The 14,232-nt window shown below is 39.0% G+C and overlaps 2 protein-coding genes across 2 annotated transcripts; one reads left to right on the forward strand and one right to left on the reverse strand.

The window, feature by feature from the left end:
• Positions 1-1,083: 1,083 nt before the first annotated feature.
• On the reverse strand, positions 1,084-5,735 carry LOC149014087 (Ribonuclease P protein subunit P38-like protein). Its single transcript, XM_089159696.1, has 4 exons — positions 5,165-5,735; positions 3,222-4,502; positions 1,992-2,893; positions 1,084-1,848 (listed from the first exon to the last, which is right to left on the reverse strand). The coding sequence occupies exons 2-4, from the start codon at positions 4,474-4,476 to the stop codon at positions 1,504-1,506; spliced, it is 2,502 nt and encodes an 833-aa protein (XP_089015822.1). The 5' UTR covers positions 4,477-4,502; positions 5,165-5,735; the 3' UTR covers positions 1,084-1,503.
• Positions 5,736-9,964: 4,229 nt separating this feature from the next.
• Positions 9,965-12,271, forward strand: LOC149014088 (putative E3 ubiquitin-protein ligase RHA4A). The gene is made up of 3 exons (XM_089159388.1): positions 9,965-10,269; positions 10,594-10,679; positions 11,060-12,271. Exons 1-3 carry the CDS (start codon positions 10,060-10,062, stop codon positions 11,517-11,519), a joined length of 756 nt encoding a protein of 251 aa, XP_089015514.1. The 5' UTR covers positions 9,965-10,059; the 3' UTR covers positions 11,520-12,271.
• The last annotated feature ends 1,961 nt before the right edge of the window (positions 12,272-14,232 follow it).

Raw genomic sequence — 14,232 nt, forward strand, 5'->3', positions numbered from 1 at the left:
TCAAATGGTTGGAGCTTTCAAATTGCCTTCATGGGTAGCAAAAAAGACAACATTTCATGCGTTTGTTCAGAGCCAGGGCAAAGCTTTGTCTTACCTGCAACAACTATCCTCTGAAGAAGTAGTCAAGGTGCGTATAAGCTGGACTGTCAACCTCAATTCCAATCCAAAAGAAAAAAAAGGAAAATCTCACCTGCCTTCTTTATTTTTTTGGTAAAAAAAGGAAGACAACCTCAAAGACCCTATGGCCCTGAGTGATTTGAGTCAAGTCAAGTCAATCCCTTGACTTAACATGTTTGATGAAACTGAGAAGACTTAAGACTGACTTCAGTTTAGCTAGGTTCAGATGGTAGCAGTGAAATCCCCAACTCTTTTAACTCGTTTTATGGGATAGAGCAGGCTAAGATTGAATCCAACTCAGCCAGGTTCAGATGACATTAGTGAAACCCCAAATCCTTTACCTTTTCCTGTTCAAGAAAAAACAAAACCCACCAACCTGAAATATGCAATTCACCATCAATTAAACTGAAAAAGACTGAAAAAGTGGAAGAAGGCACAAAGATAAGACTGGAAAAAGCTCTTGGGTAAATACATAAACATACAAGAGACCTAACACCCACATTTGCAGACTGCTTTTGTCCCAAAGAATCAGAGAATGTAAATTTCTCCATATGAAAGTCATGATCAAACACAAAAACATGACTTCTATAATTCTGTTAAAAGCCTAAATTATTTAAGGCCCTTTATCTACTTTGCTCTTTTTGCCTAACAGAGCTTTGCCACATTATCTCATTTGTCCCTACTGATACATGGAAGAACTGAAACCTCAAAAGTTTCATGAAATAACATCAGAGAACCTACCACTACAACACCCCCTCCCCCCAAAAGAAAAAGGGTAACTTCCATTATGCAAACTGTTGCTAATCTTACAAAGCAATCACCAATGACAGAATACCTTTACATTCCACATTATAGAATACACAACCCAAATGGGTTAAAACTCATCAACAACTGAAACTGGAAACCCAATATTGGTGTAGTGACACATGGAAACTACAGAACAATGTGTAAAATGTTGGAATAGTATCTCAAAATAGCACGATAGAGATATAAAGTTAGCACTTTCAGGCACATTACAACGTCACATCTGGAAACAAATGGATTATGCTGAAGGATAAACCTGCTAATTTTGTCTCAACAGATTAATGCTCCCATATAGATAAATACATGATCTTGAAGTCTACAGTTTTATTTTTAACCTTACATTGTATATTTCCTTAAACAACAGTGAAGAGGTTCACTAATCAGATGATACTAGACTGGATTTTCCAAGAAAGTGATGTATCAGCAGAAACAGCATATACATAACTGTACATTGTAATGTGGAACCTCAAATTTGGCCACTACAAACACACCATAATTTTTGGAGGGGATCCTCTCTTAGAATCATATAAACTTTAGTGCTCAATTACAGAGTTGGGTTGCCAGCAATTAACTGAGCTGAGGCTAGTTTTTCTGATGTATAAAACCGTCAGATGCCAGAGTCCCCTCAAGGTCTCCTATAATACGAGCAATCCGGACCTCTAGACCCCGTTGTGCTTCTCCAAAGAGAATTCTAACACCATCAGCCAACCGCCTCATATCAAAGCCAACAGATTCATTAAGCTTTTCAGCAATCCCAACAAAACAAGAAGCAATCTGTGATTGTATCCCCATCAGCTTTTGCCCCGTTGAAACCATATATCTCTGTAGCTGAAAAGTTTCTTCAAGAAAATGCTCAAGGGTTTTTGTTTCCTCCTTGGTCTTTGCAATGATTAGATCTCCGCAGCTCCCATGCAACTTGTTCTTGTGCTGAACAACGCAAAGAGTTTAAATGAAATAAATAAATAGACAACAACAGAGTTAAAGACTATCGAAAATAGACCAGCCAAAGTTCTTTGTTTTTCCTTGATTCGGGGTAGGGGAGGTTCTGGGAATAGCAACTTGGAACTTACCATCCTCTTGCACAGATCATCAGTCTTATCTTGAAGGGACTGGTATCTGCTGACTTGCTTATTGAGCAAGGTCATTAAAGGAAAAAAATTTTTTATCTGGGCCTGCCCTTGATCATCACCACCGCTCTGCTCACAGTCTCTGTGTGTTCCTGCCAACTTCTCCAACATAAGAAGATGCTGCTTCAGCCGCTTAATTTTGAAAGAAACTCCAAGAGCATGAAGATCCATCTTCCATGGACAAGAGTCCGAGTTAACAACTGAGTGACCTGGCAAAGCTAACTTTTTGCCTATTTGGGCCTCTAGATGCATGTGTTCCCCTTGAGTATGATCAAGATCCATGCCAGCCACTTTCTCAATCCCAATCTTTTCTTTGGGTGTTTGGACTCTGAAACTTGAGTCTTTAGACTGATCAAGTGGGTTTTCCTCGTTCACAGTCTCCAATTTATGAGTATTTCTAACAACCATGTGGTAAGATTCTTCCTTCTCTTTCAGTTTGCTCTTTGTGATCTCGACTTCAGACCAGACAGGCTCACCAACTAAAGCCAGATTCTTAGGCGATAAATTGAAGTTCGTATTTTGGTTATGAAGAGAGTGTAACAGCAATGAGAACCTCCCTTTTAAGGATTTCAATTCCGATTCACGGTCCAACAACAAGGCATCCAGCTTAATGTTTTCCTCCCTGAGTTGTGACATTTCTTGGTCAAGGACTTCAATGTGGGACTGCAAACGTTTTGTTTCCAGTTCCAAGCTCAATGTCTGCCAGCTGAAAGCTTCTAACTTCTCATCTTTTAGTCTCAGCTGTTCTGCAAAGGCATCTAATTCTAGGTGATGCCTCTGCTCACGCACAGTTGTGTATTTGTGTGTTTCTGAGCAAGTCCGACTTCCAGAGTCTTGGCATCTGTCTTGATCACGTTAAAGCAATAACAAAACAGGATTAGTTAAGAGTACACAGAGTAGCCTAATGTTAGTTTAATTACTCAATGTGATGATTTAATGTTAGCTTAAGTACTCAATGTAATATAATCATCAATGCAAGAATGTATAAGACACCAAAATCCATAGCGCCAGAAATTGGCCTTTTTATAACCAATGACTTTCTGTGAAAGTTAGATGTTGATCAGAAAATCTTAACTTTCACCATAGTTGGTTGTAATATACCATGAAAAAGGATCTAATTTTGAAGTAAAAGAAATTCAAACTAGGCAAAGGAGACTAGGATTCTGATCTTACTAGAGTCTTCATCCGTTTCAGCTGGGTATCCATGGGAACCATCGGAATTCGCGTTAACAATTCTCGGGGGTGTAAAACAGTTACTGCCAGTTGTATGATTAGCTTCCAAGCATCCAAGTTGATCATTATTGGGGTTCACTCTATTGTCAATGGCCTGCAATCTAGTCCTCCGCTTCTCAGAACAGCCTCCCTCAACGTCATATGTCCCTTTTGAACCAGAGAACACAGCTGAGGTTGATTCTGCATCATCAGACAAATTGCTCCAGAAGAAATGTCTATTTTGTCTACATTTACAGCGTGCTCTCCACCTCTCAGTCTCTAGCTCTGCTTGCTTCCTTCTAGCCTTCAATATCTTAATCTCCTTCAATAATGTTTGCTTCTCCGTGGCATCTGATTTATATTTCCTCAGCATTGCAGACAGGATCTTATCCTTCTGTTCAAGGTCCTTCCGCATCTTTATCATCTCCAACGATAGCTTTTGAACCATTGAGATTGATTCCTCCTTCTGCTTTAAGGCTGAGTCAACCTCTTGCTTTGCAGCCTCAACTTGCCGAAGGGTGCGGTTCATCTCAGCTTCAAGTTGCCGCTGATTTGAGACAAGTTCAATGAAGGCAGTCTTGTGTTTTCTAATCTCAGAAGAATGCTCTTGAGCTCCTCTGTCAGCAATATCTTTCAGTTCCTCCATGATGGCCTCAACTTTCTGTAGCTTTTCTTCTAGCTCCTTCGTCTTGCATTCCTCTGCCTCCAATGCTTTATCTGTAGACTGTATCAGAAGCTCCTTCTCCTTAACTTTTTCATTCAAATTTGATATAACTTTTTCCTTTTTTGTGTCGAGGACCTTTAATTCATTTAGAAGAACTCTTAATTGCAATTGAAGCTTCTTCCTTTCACTTAACCAGCTTTGCTCCTGAGCAGCAAAGATGCTCATGACTTTCTCATTAGCCTTTGCATCTTCACTTCTTATTCTCTTCAATTCTGTGACCTCTGCCTCAGCTTTCTCCAGCTTACTCTGGAGCGCGGACCTGAAATCATTGGTTTCTCCTTTCTGCACTCTCCACACAAGCAACCCCAACAGATGTGCACTGCCTTGAAGCATTCTGTTCCGCATTTCGGACCATTGAACGGCATCGATGTCAGGTCCTGACAGGAGCCTGAGTGCAACCAAAGCACATGAAACACCAAAGCACATAGGATATAGGCAGTCAGATTCCTCTGAGATAAACAGTCTTGAAGCTGAGATTTCCTTTACATCCATCACTTAAGGATCTGTTGCTGGCTCTCCTTTGGGAAAGGGAGGGGATAAAAACAAAGGAGATTCAGAAATCTAATAACATCAGGAGATAAACCCAAGAGGAAACCATAGAGAATTCACAAAATAAACTAGGAAATGAATTCAGAGACCGCATTAATGCAGGGTGCAGGACTCATTAAAGCTAACAATTTCTTTACAGAACTAACAGGAACCTTAAGAATTTAGGTTCTTTAGTAGGCATTGAAGCTCAAAAAGTAGAACTTGCTATACCAACGAGATAAAAAACACCAACAACCCCAGAAGAGCAGTTTTGTGGTCTACCTTACGAACACAAGTGGGACAGCGGGTGGGAAAATAATTCGTTTTTCAAGGTCAGAGTGTTCCAAAAGCATGGTTTCTTACACGTGTAGAGCCGGCAAAATCAATACAAACTTACAAAGGCAATGGATACTATAATTGAAAAGCACAAGAAAATCATGGGAATTATTCCCTTGGTCTCCAGAGAGAAATTGTTCATCTGTTCCCCTGAGTTCTGGTCATGCCCATTTGAAGCAAAACTGCTAAAGACCCGGAATCTTAGGGGTGGTAGTTGGGTACCATTGCTAAATTTTTTTTTTTTACAAATAATTTGACACAGAGAGTTCTAGAAAGAATTCTAAAGAAAATCGTACTTTTCCCAGAGAGAAAGTACCTGTTTAAAGCAGGAACACAGAAAATCTTCTGCAGCTACAGAGCTACCACTAAATCATTACTTTATTGTTGCACTTTCCGGACTGGATGTTTTGCAGAACATCTGCTTGTATAAGTGTCTCAACGACCCGTCAATGATTCATGAACAGCTTAAAGAAACTGTATTTTCAGTCTGTAAAGTCCCAATCGTGGGACCTCTGAAGCTTACTGATCCTGAGGCTCTGTAGTAAAACCAAGGAGTGAAATATAATTGCTTTCCTTGCACTGACACGTAGTCAACACAAGTTTCTGTGCATTTTGTGGCTTATCGCTGTTATCGACACAATTTCAATTGAATTGGATCACTACAATGGAGATGCGCGAATGGAGCTCCTAAGAAGCTTCCACACAATTGCACTAATGGGAAATGGGTATCAAGGTATCGTTGGTCAATCACGATCTCCTTCCCAATTGTCCATCCAGAATGGGTCTTCAGAGAAAGAATCAATTTCTGAAATCTAGAACCCAAAGAAGAAAGAAAATGATGAGACAGATTTTTTTTTTCTAGACCCTTTAAAAACCCACCTCAAGCTGAATAGTAATGGGACCCAAATCATCAAAAACTGATAAATCCACCTCAGAAAACCAGGTAGTCATGGGGCCGGGGAGCTGGGGTTTTGCATTTCACTTTTCTTCCCTTGCTCGAGACCTATAAAGCAGGACTTCGTTGAAGAAAGCAGAACAGCGTTTCCCAATATGGGATACCTTTTGATGATTAAAAGAAGCCATCACTATTCACCAACTCCTGCTTTTCATCTTTTTTTTCTTTTCCGGTAGATCTGCCCTTGGATTCTGAAAATAAGAGGAACTAGACTCCTTACCTTCTGTCCAAAGCCATTAAACTGTGTTCCTTCCCCCTCCCCCAATAAAGGCACATGAAGGCTGCTTCAATTAATCACGTGCAAAATTTTAATCCACATTTTCATTGTATAATCTAATTTGTAAGGGCTTACATTATATTGGCAAAATAAATGTAATTTCTTTCTTTTGATAGAGAACTTATATGCTTTTCCTTCCTTTTTTATGCTTTATGCAGAGCAATGCTTAGAGTTGAATGAGCATTCCAAAGATTCAAGCTTGTCCACACAATTTACAGGTTTAGAATTATAGAGGAAACATAAGAGGACATCAAAAGCTTGTGTTGGCTTTCTGCTGGAGAAAAAAAAAAGAAGAGCAACAGCCACCAAAACTCCAATTTCACCGAAGATTTTTTTTTTTTAAATGCTTAAGTTAGCTGTTTTAGATAACCAAAACATAAGAAGAACCTTTGCTATAACATTTAATGACACTAAAGAGGAATTTTATCCAAATACCAATATAGTACATATGGCTTTTTAATAGCCCTTCAGGAGCAACCCACAAAATCCAGGCATCAGAATACATCATATCCCCAACATTCCCTAAACATGTATGTCTTGTTGAAGCTATAAGCAAGTAGTATGACTCCTCTGTTAAAAAATCTCAATGCAAATGCCACCCAAGAAACGAGCAACTGCAAGAAAAAATTTAGTAAGGCCCCAGGCTATAAAAGCAAGTTGTAATGAATAAACTGAACTGCAATACTCAAGGAATGACTTGCAAACTGGTTGAGTCCAGATATTTGTCTACTGCTGATGGCATATTCCATGTGATGATGAACAAGATCACATTCTGAACCACCATCATAAGAAACTGCAAACATGAAATTTTATATCTTTCTAGGTTTTCCAGTAAATTAGCTTCCAGTCAGGTCATACCAGAACCTTGTCAAACAGCATAGACATTTTTAGCATGGATGTTGAGTAGTCTATTCATCCAATTCATACTCACCCAATATAGTGGAGTTAACAAAAAGCCCAGGAAGATAAACTCCAAAGAAAACTCAAAGCTAACATCAAGGAATGGAAACTGGATAGAAGTGAGTACTTTTTCGAAGGATGCTAGACTATATTTTTCTTCTTACCCAAAAAGATCAGTTTTTTCTTGAGTAGACCATTAAGTTTGCATACTAGCAATGAGCCTACGAGTCTTACATCTATATGCTTGAACTCATAAAAGCCATTGATATGGATTGTAAATTATGCATTCTCAATACACCAACCCCAACCTAAGGGCAAAAAGTTGAAGGTTCCAATGTTAATGTTATGAACTTAAATATCTAAATGTCACCCACTTGGTTCTTTGCATTGTTCAAAAGGTTAGTAATCCAAAAACTGAACAATAGTTAAGAGCAGCTTTTTTCTGAATGGATAATAGTTATTTTCCTCTCCAGAATTCAGTTAGAACAACCCCAGTAGTAAACAAATCAAATTGATCCAGAATGGTTTCAGCCATCTTTCAAATGGCAATTATGAAATCAATATAGGGCTCATCGTTATAACAACATCACCAATGGAACTTCCAAGAAGAAAAAAAAGGTAAATAGAGAGAGTGACAATCTCCAGCATCCGCTGGGGGTGGGGAGGTAGGTGGGCACAGGTAATTGCTCAACCCAGGATGATTAAGAAACAAGAACCCAAAATGAAGTCAACAATCCGACAGCAGAACAATCTGTAAAGAACTTATAAAATGCCCAAGAGAGAGCAAGAAAAAACACGGAAATAACTTTTAAATAAAAGAGAGCAATTAGAGGAGAAGATGAGGAACAGGTTACCTTCAAGAAGGGAATGGTACAGAGCCCAGATGGAGATTGAGAATCCTAGTTTTCCGCCACCAAAATTGCCAAACCATGTGAGTGTGTGGTGGTTCAATTTCACAAATTCCTTCTTCTAAGAACGAAGCAGAGAAATCTAGGGTAAGTGTTTTATGGACAAGCCATGGTAGCTTTTCTTCTGCTGCTCGATTCTACTTGGGAAAGGCCTGAAAATTCCTTCTTTTCTGTATTCTTCATAGCTTACTTCTCAAGCTAAGATCTAAGATTGACTTTTGGAGACATTAAGGACTGAAAATTGAAAGAAAAAAATGTTCAAAGAATCCATAGGAAAGAACAAAATCCATGCTTTATTGATTATTACTTCTCCCACTTAAGCACTAACATAGAATAATACTTCAATTGAGATTTTATTGAACATCACCACTAATTATACCAGTAGAGCTGTATTCCACCTTATACCTATTTTATTGATATCATAACTTCTAAGAAAAAAATAAGTTAATACAAAAGCTAATGCTTGATGGATATGTTTGTTTGGTTTTTTTCTCTTTTTCTTTTTGTTTGAGATGGATCTCATACATTGGTGTTCAAACATGGATTGTCTCCATTACCAAGACCAGACATCCACTGAGAGGAGGTGAGCTATTCAGTCTTTTGTTAGTGAAACCAAGCTCTCAAGCTAGAGAGTCAGCTATGTTGTTAATTACTTGGAGAAATAATAAAAAGCATGGAAGAATGGCATTCTCCACCACAGAAATAGTTGCCAGAAAGATTGATTTGTTCCTCTCTCTCGCTCTCTCTCTCTCTTGGATTAGTGCCTAAAAAGAAAGGTTACTTTTTCCCATGATATGAAAAGAAGGGCTACTTGAGTGTGAGAAAGATCTTCATATCTTTGAGAATCTCTCACTCTCACAGAGTCTTCCCCTGAAGACCCTAACAGGATCTGTTCCAATTGTGATAATTATATAAAAGAAATGTCACTATGACAGTATGCAAATAAAAATAAGGGTGCTTACCTGAAAAAAGTAGTTCAACTGGAGCAAGTTGCAAGATGTAGGGCCTTAATATACAGAGAAAAGTAAGAGATATGGTTCCAAACTATTACTCTTAGGGTTTTATAAGTGTACCCATTAAGTACTGTGCACCAAATTAATACACACGAACATGCTAGTTCTCTGAAATTAAGGGAATATGTCAAAACATGTTTCAGGCTAAAGGGGGAGTGCATGCGATGATATACAACTTGCCCTAGTTTTTTTAGTTCTGAACCAACAATGGGTTCATCGGTCAGTTTGAAATCAGTTCAACCAGTTCGGTCTCTTTTTTCAACACCCATGAGAACAGTGTGAAGCTTCTATCACCACTTCATGTGTAGCCACTGGGACTCCTATTTGAAATTTTTTATTTCACTAACCCAACTTTTTCCAGATAAACATACACATCAAATAATCTGAGTTTGACATTAAATGAAGGTCCCTGGGCCACTTAAGCATAAAGATCTAAGGTTTGTGCATAATGCATTAATTGAATCAGGTGATAAACCTTATGTCACTTGCCACTCAACCCTAAAAAATCTGATAGATAATCCATCCGCAATCTTAAATCTCAAACTGTTTTAACCATTGCTGAACCACCCAACCCAGAAAAGTGAAAATTCCTTTTGGTATATTCTATCTTTCAGGCTTTTCCAAGGGTTAAAAAATGAAGCACAGCTCATGATTAATATAGCCTTTTAGTTGCATTCACCTTAGCACTAAACCAATCATTTGGCCTCTAATTTGTCTTCCAAGCAATACTTTTAAGTATTCTTCTACATTTATGAAAGAATGAGCAATCAGTGGTCGATAAAAGGCCCATGCTTGGAGGTTTTGATGTATGAGATTTGGTTGAGGCTGATAATCTTTAGTGGAGAGTCATGGCCTAGTCCCATCATAAAAAAGAGGAGAATATCATCATAGATTGTTGATAAAAGGAAAGCTCCAAATATTGTATTAAAAAAGCTACTTTATTCATGGATCCACATCTCAATCTTAAAGAACAGAACAGTTTAAAGAGAATAGATAATTCATGTCTTTATCTGTCGTCTTCCAAGCTCAATGTCTCACTTTCATAAGTATATTTTAAATACAATACAACCTGCACCCGGTTCCAACAATTCACCCATCTCATCTGCCAAAGAAATCTTCAGTCACCGTTTCTGTGCTCTTTTTGAAGCTGGGAGATTAATGGGTGTTCCAAGTATTCCCAGCCCCCCACACCTTTATCCTCAAGCACTTCAACTCAAACTCTACCAAGCCTTCATATTTTCAGTTCCGGTTCTCTTCTTCATAATTTTGATTCTCTTATTTTACCTCTTCTACCTCAAGAGAAGAGCCTCTAATCACTCCTCTTCTCCAATAATTATTCCATGGAGATTGAATGAAGCCACTCCACCGGTAATCTCTTTGTCTGATCTTCTGAATTTGAATTATTTGAATAAAATGAAGGAAACTCTTACCTTGTAATTTTTTCTCTCTTGAGGACTGTGTAATTCATGTTCCATGCAACCTTCTCGTATGTGAAACCGATTCCTATTACAGGGACAAGAGATATTTCATATTTCAGCTATGGTGTGATATCTGGGTGAAGAGTCTTATCCTTCATCTTTTATTCATCCTTGTAAAATAATAGAAGCTAATTCAATCATTACCTGCAAAAGTATGAAGCTCTGGTTTTCTGGGTTGCCTTTTCTAATATGTTTTACTGTGTTTTTTGTATAGCCTTTTGAAGTCGACTTGAAAGACGAACTCAAAGCCAAGCTTTCTATTATCATGTTTGATGACGATATAAGATCCAGAGAATCACAGTAAGTCCCTATCTTTTAATAGCTTTGCCTGCAATTTTCTAAAACAGACTTCTTGAGTTCTTTCTCCCTTTTTTGGGCAAGAGACCTGTTCAGTGATCACTGAGCACTGAGCAACATAGTATTTATTTGATACGTTTTCATCATGGAAATGGAACTCATAGGCTCAGAAAAGGCTAATGCCTTAAAGTTTAAAGAGATCTCTTATAGACTTGAGAATCTTAGACAGGGGAATAGAAGATTATAGTCAAAGTAGAGAAGGACCTTCATCTAACAAAAAAAGGTCTAAGCACCTGGCACTATGCATCTGTCACATGATTCACTATTACCTAGCTATTTTTCACAAATTATGAGCATATCAATGAGGGGTTTCAGCCTGTTAGGTGTTGTGTGTGCCTCGGAGAATTCGTGATGAAAGAGCAATTGCACCAGATTCCATCATGCAATCATGTATTCCACATTGACTGCATTCATCACTGGCTTCAGGCAAACAGTACATGCCCACTTTGTCGAGGCTCAGTCCATGTAAGTGCTAGGAGGAAATCGCACTCTTCAGCTGCATCACCACTCAGTGGACTGAACTTGCAGCAAGGGATGGACACAGAAGCTGGTCATCAAACACAACTGGGATCTTCTGAACTACAAGAAGCTAGCCTGAATGTTACTGTCACCAATGTTGCTGGCGAAGATCAGTTGGGACAAATCGAAGGATCAACCAGGGGAAGAACACATTTAACAACACAACCCAATAACTTGCAAGATTTTTCAGTCTCAATTGACAATGGAACTGAATATTCACATCAAGACTCGGCTGTTATTCAGATATCAACGCAAACTTCATAATTTGGGCAAAAGAACTCTTGGTCATGAATGTGGTGAAAGTTTTGTGCTTCATAGACATCTTGTCTTCTATCAGTCCTCTTCAACAGTCATAGACTTGAAACTGTAGATGTCCCTTCCACCTATCTTGATTCAGCTGCAGTAAAATGACATAGTTAGAGGTTCACCAGGACCTCAGATGGTCTGATAGGATGGAAAGATGCATCCAAATTCCCTTTTTTTACCTTCAATCAGCCCATTGCTTTGAACAATTGAAATGCTCCATTGAAGCATTGAAATCATCTTTATTTTTTATGTGCATCATAGATCTTCCCACAGGCTGAGTCCCTTTCACACTCTGGGCATCAATCCTGCCTCAGGTTCAACAATAACAAGATTAGTTGGCTATTTCTTGGGACTATTAACCATGGATCTGTAAAACAATGAGAAGATTTGTTGTGTAACTAAGTTGAATCATCAAATTATGATCAGAGATGAGCAGAGTGTTTGAAGCATCCACTAACTGGAATCACAGTTTCTTGATCCCTTGAGTCCATCAACCATAACAAGAGGTGGCTTATTGACAGTTTCTTATATTGACAGAATGTGGTAACTGGTAATGATTATTTCATAAGGAACATAAATGACTTTGAAGGCTTTTTTACCATGATCCATTGTTAATGTGAAACAACTTGTGTTGTACCGTTGTTATGGTAAGAGAAAAATTAGGGTTCAAGGAAAGAGTAATCTGGTTATTTTATGCAGCTTACAGTACATCTCCACTTCCCTTTATCCTTAATAAATATTGCTTTGTGAGGATTGAGGATGGGCAGCCAATGATTACTATCATTAGTCAAAGGGAATTAACATAATTAATTATCTGTTAGCTACTCCCTAATGATCTCAAGTTAACTTCTGAAAAAGAGAGAGGAAGAGAGAGAGAGAAGTAATTGACTCATCTCAATTATTTACCAAGCAGTCAAAAAGAACTTAGAAAGGCAAACTTTAATTTCACTAAAGAATCTCCATGGTTTTTTTTTTTTTTTTTGTGTAAACCTGTCTTCATTGAAAGGCAAAAACCAAGGCAAACTGATTACATAATTCAAGAAGCCAAGAAGCGGAAATAGGCCATACTGTCCTGCCAACAAGGGATAGGGCCTTACTAGCTAGAGAATGAACAATACAGTTCACTTCTCTAGAAACGTATACAAAGGAGCATCCCTGAAACTGGAGGGCAACAAAGTTTATATCCTTAATGAAGATTGGACTGCAATAGATCCATTCCCCACCCCAAAATTCAATCACTCGATCAGAGGAGCATTATCTGATCTTACCACCACCCTTTCCAAACCTTCTGCTGCTGCCCATTGGAGGACTGCAAGCATAGCCAGCTCTTCACCTTCACAACTATCAGAGGAATTGATTGGTTCACAAATAGCAAAAATAACACCTCCACTTCTATCCAAGGCTGGAAAACCGGTACCCCCTCTATTAGATACCAAAGGCACTGCTGATTCACACCAAATAAAGGCTTGGGCTTGGATTCCACGACTACATCTGGACCATGTCGAAAACCCCATCTCCTCTTTTGTGCTAGACCAAACCACCTACATCTGGACCATATTGAGAGGTGCATCCAGAATGCAAACCCAAAGCATTCCAAAACTCAAGATGGGACCTTTGAGCTCTTGCAACCCTTGCTTCTAAAAGTGAACTCATTACAAGCAAGCCATAAACTCCAACACACAAAGGTTAAATGACTGAGTGACTTACGTCCAACCTCCTTAGATGGGAAGCGAATTCTCTCCCAAACCAAATAGCTTCTACAAATGAGCATCGGAAAAGTATATGGGTCGCCGTTTCTCTCTCGCCCCCACATCTTCTACATATAGGATCAACCCGCACCCCACGTTGAGCTAACCTACAAGCTGTCACAATACCTTCAGCACAAACTCTTCCACATGAAGTTCTTAATTTTAGGAAGGGACTTACAAGTCCACACTCGCTTAGGGATAGATTCCCACTCATGCCTTCTAGATGAGGCGGGCCGACTATGCATAGCATGTTCCCTCAAATTCAATAAAAGGTGACAAGCACTTTTAGTGGAGAAGACCCCATTCCTTGCTCCCCCCCCCCCCCCAAATAAGCATATCCTCGGTGGGCCTTAGAGGAATTCTGACTTTCAAAATAGCTTCAGCATCATGTGGAGAGAACCACTGTTGAACCACATCTTGCTTCCATGATGGTGTGACTAGATCAATAAGTTGAGTCACCCTACTAATAGGACACAACATGGACTTTGCTCCCTACCAGTCTAAAGTTTACCCTTGAGGATAGCCAATTACACTCCAAGGATCAATTGATTCTCCCAAGCGCACTTGTCACATCAACCCTTAAGAACTTTAAGACCCACCATCACACTTTTCCAAGCCCACGAAGGGTTATGACCCGCTTTTGCTTCCAACAACCCGCATTTTGGGAAATATAAGCCTTCACAATCCAAGCCCATAATGAGTTGGGCTCTTTCCACAATCTCCATGCTACTTAACACAACAAAGCCCTATTATGAAGAGTAGGGTCTCGAACACCCAACCCACACTATCTTCCTTAAACTTGCACATCCTAGTCCAAGACACCTAATGAATCTTTTTCTCTGCATCCTTCTGACCCCAAATGCAATTGTTCATGGTTTTCCTTACTTCGTTGTGGTGACTCTCTGGTAGGGAGAAGTGAGAAG

The sequence above is a fragment of the Hakea prostrata genome, chromosome 6 (genome assembly GCF_041222555.1).
Source record: "Hakea prostrata isolate BN-2017 chromosome 6, UWA_Hpros_2, whole genome shotgun sequence".
Classification (NCBI taxonomy): domain Eukaryota; kingdom Viridiplantae; phylum Streptophyta; class Magnoliopsida; order Proteales; family Proteaceae; genus Hakea; species Hakea prostrata.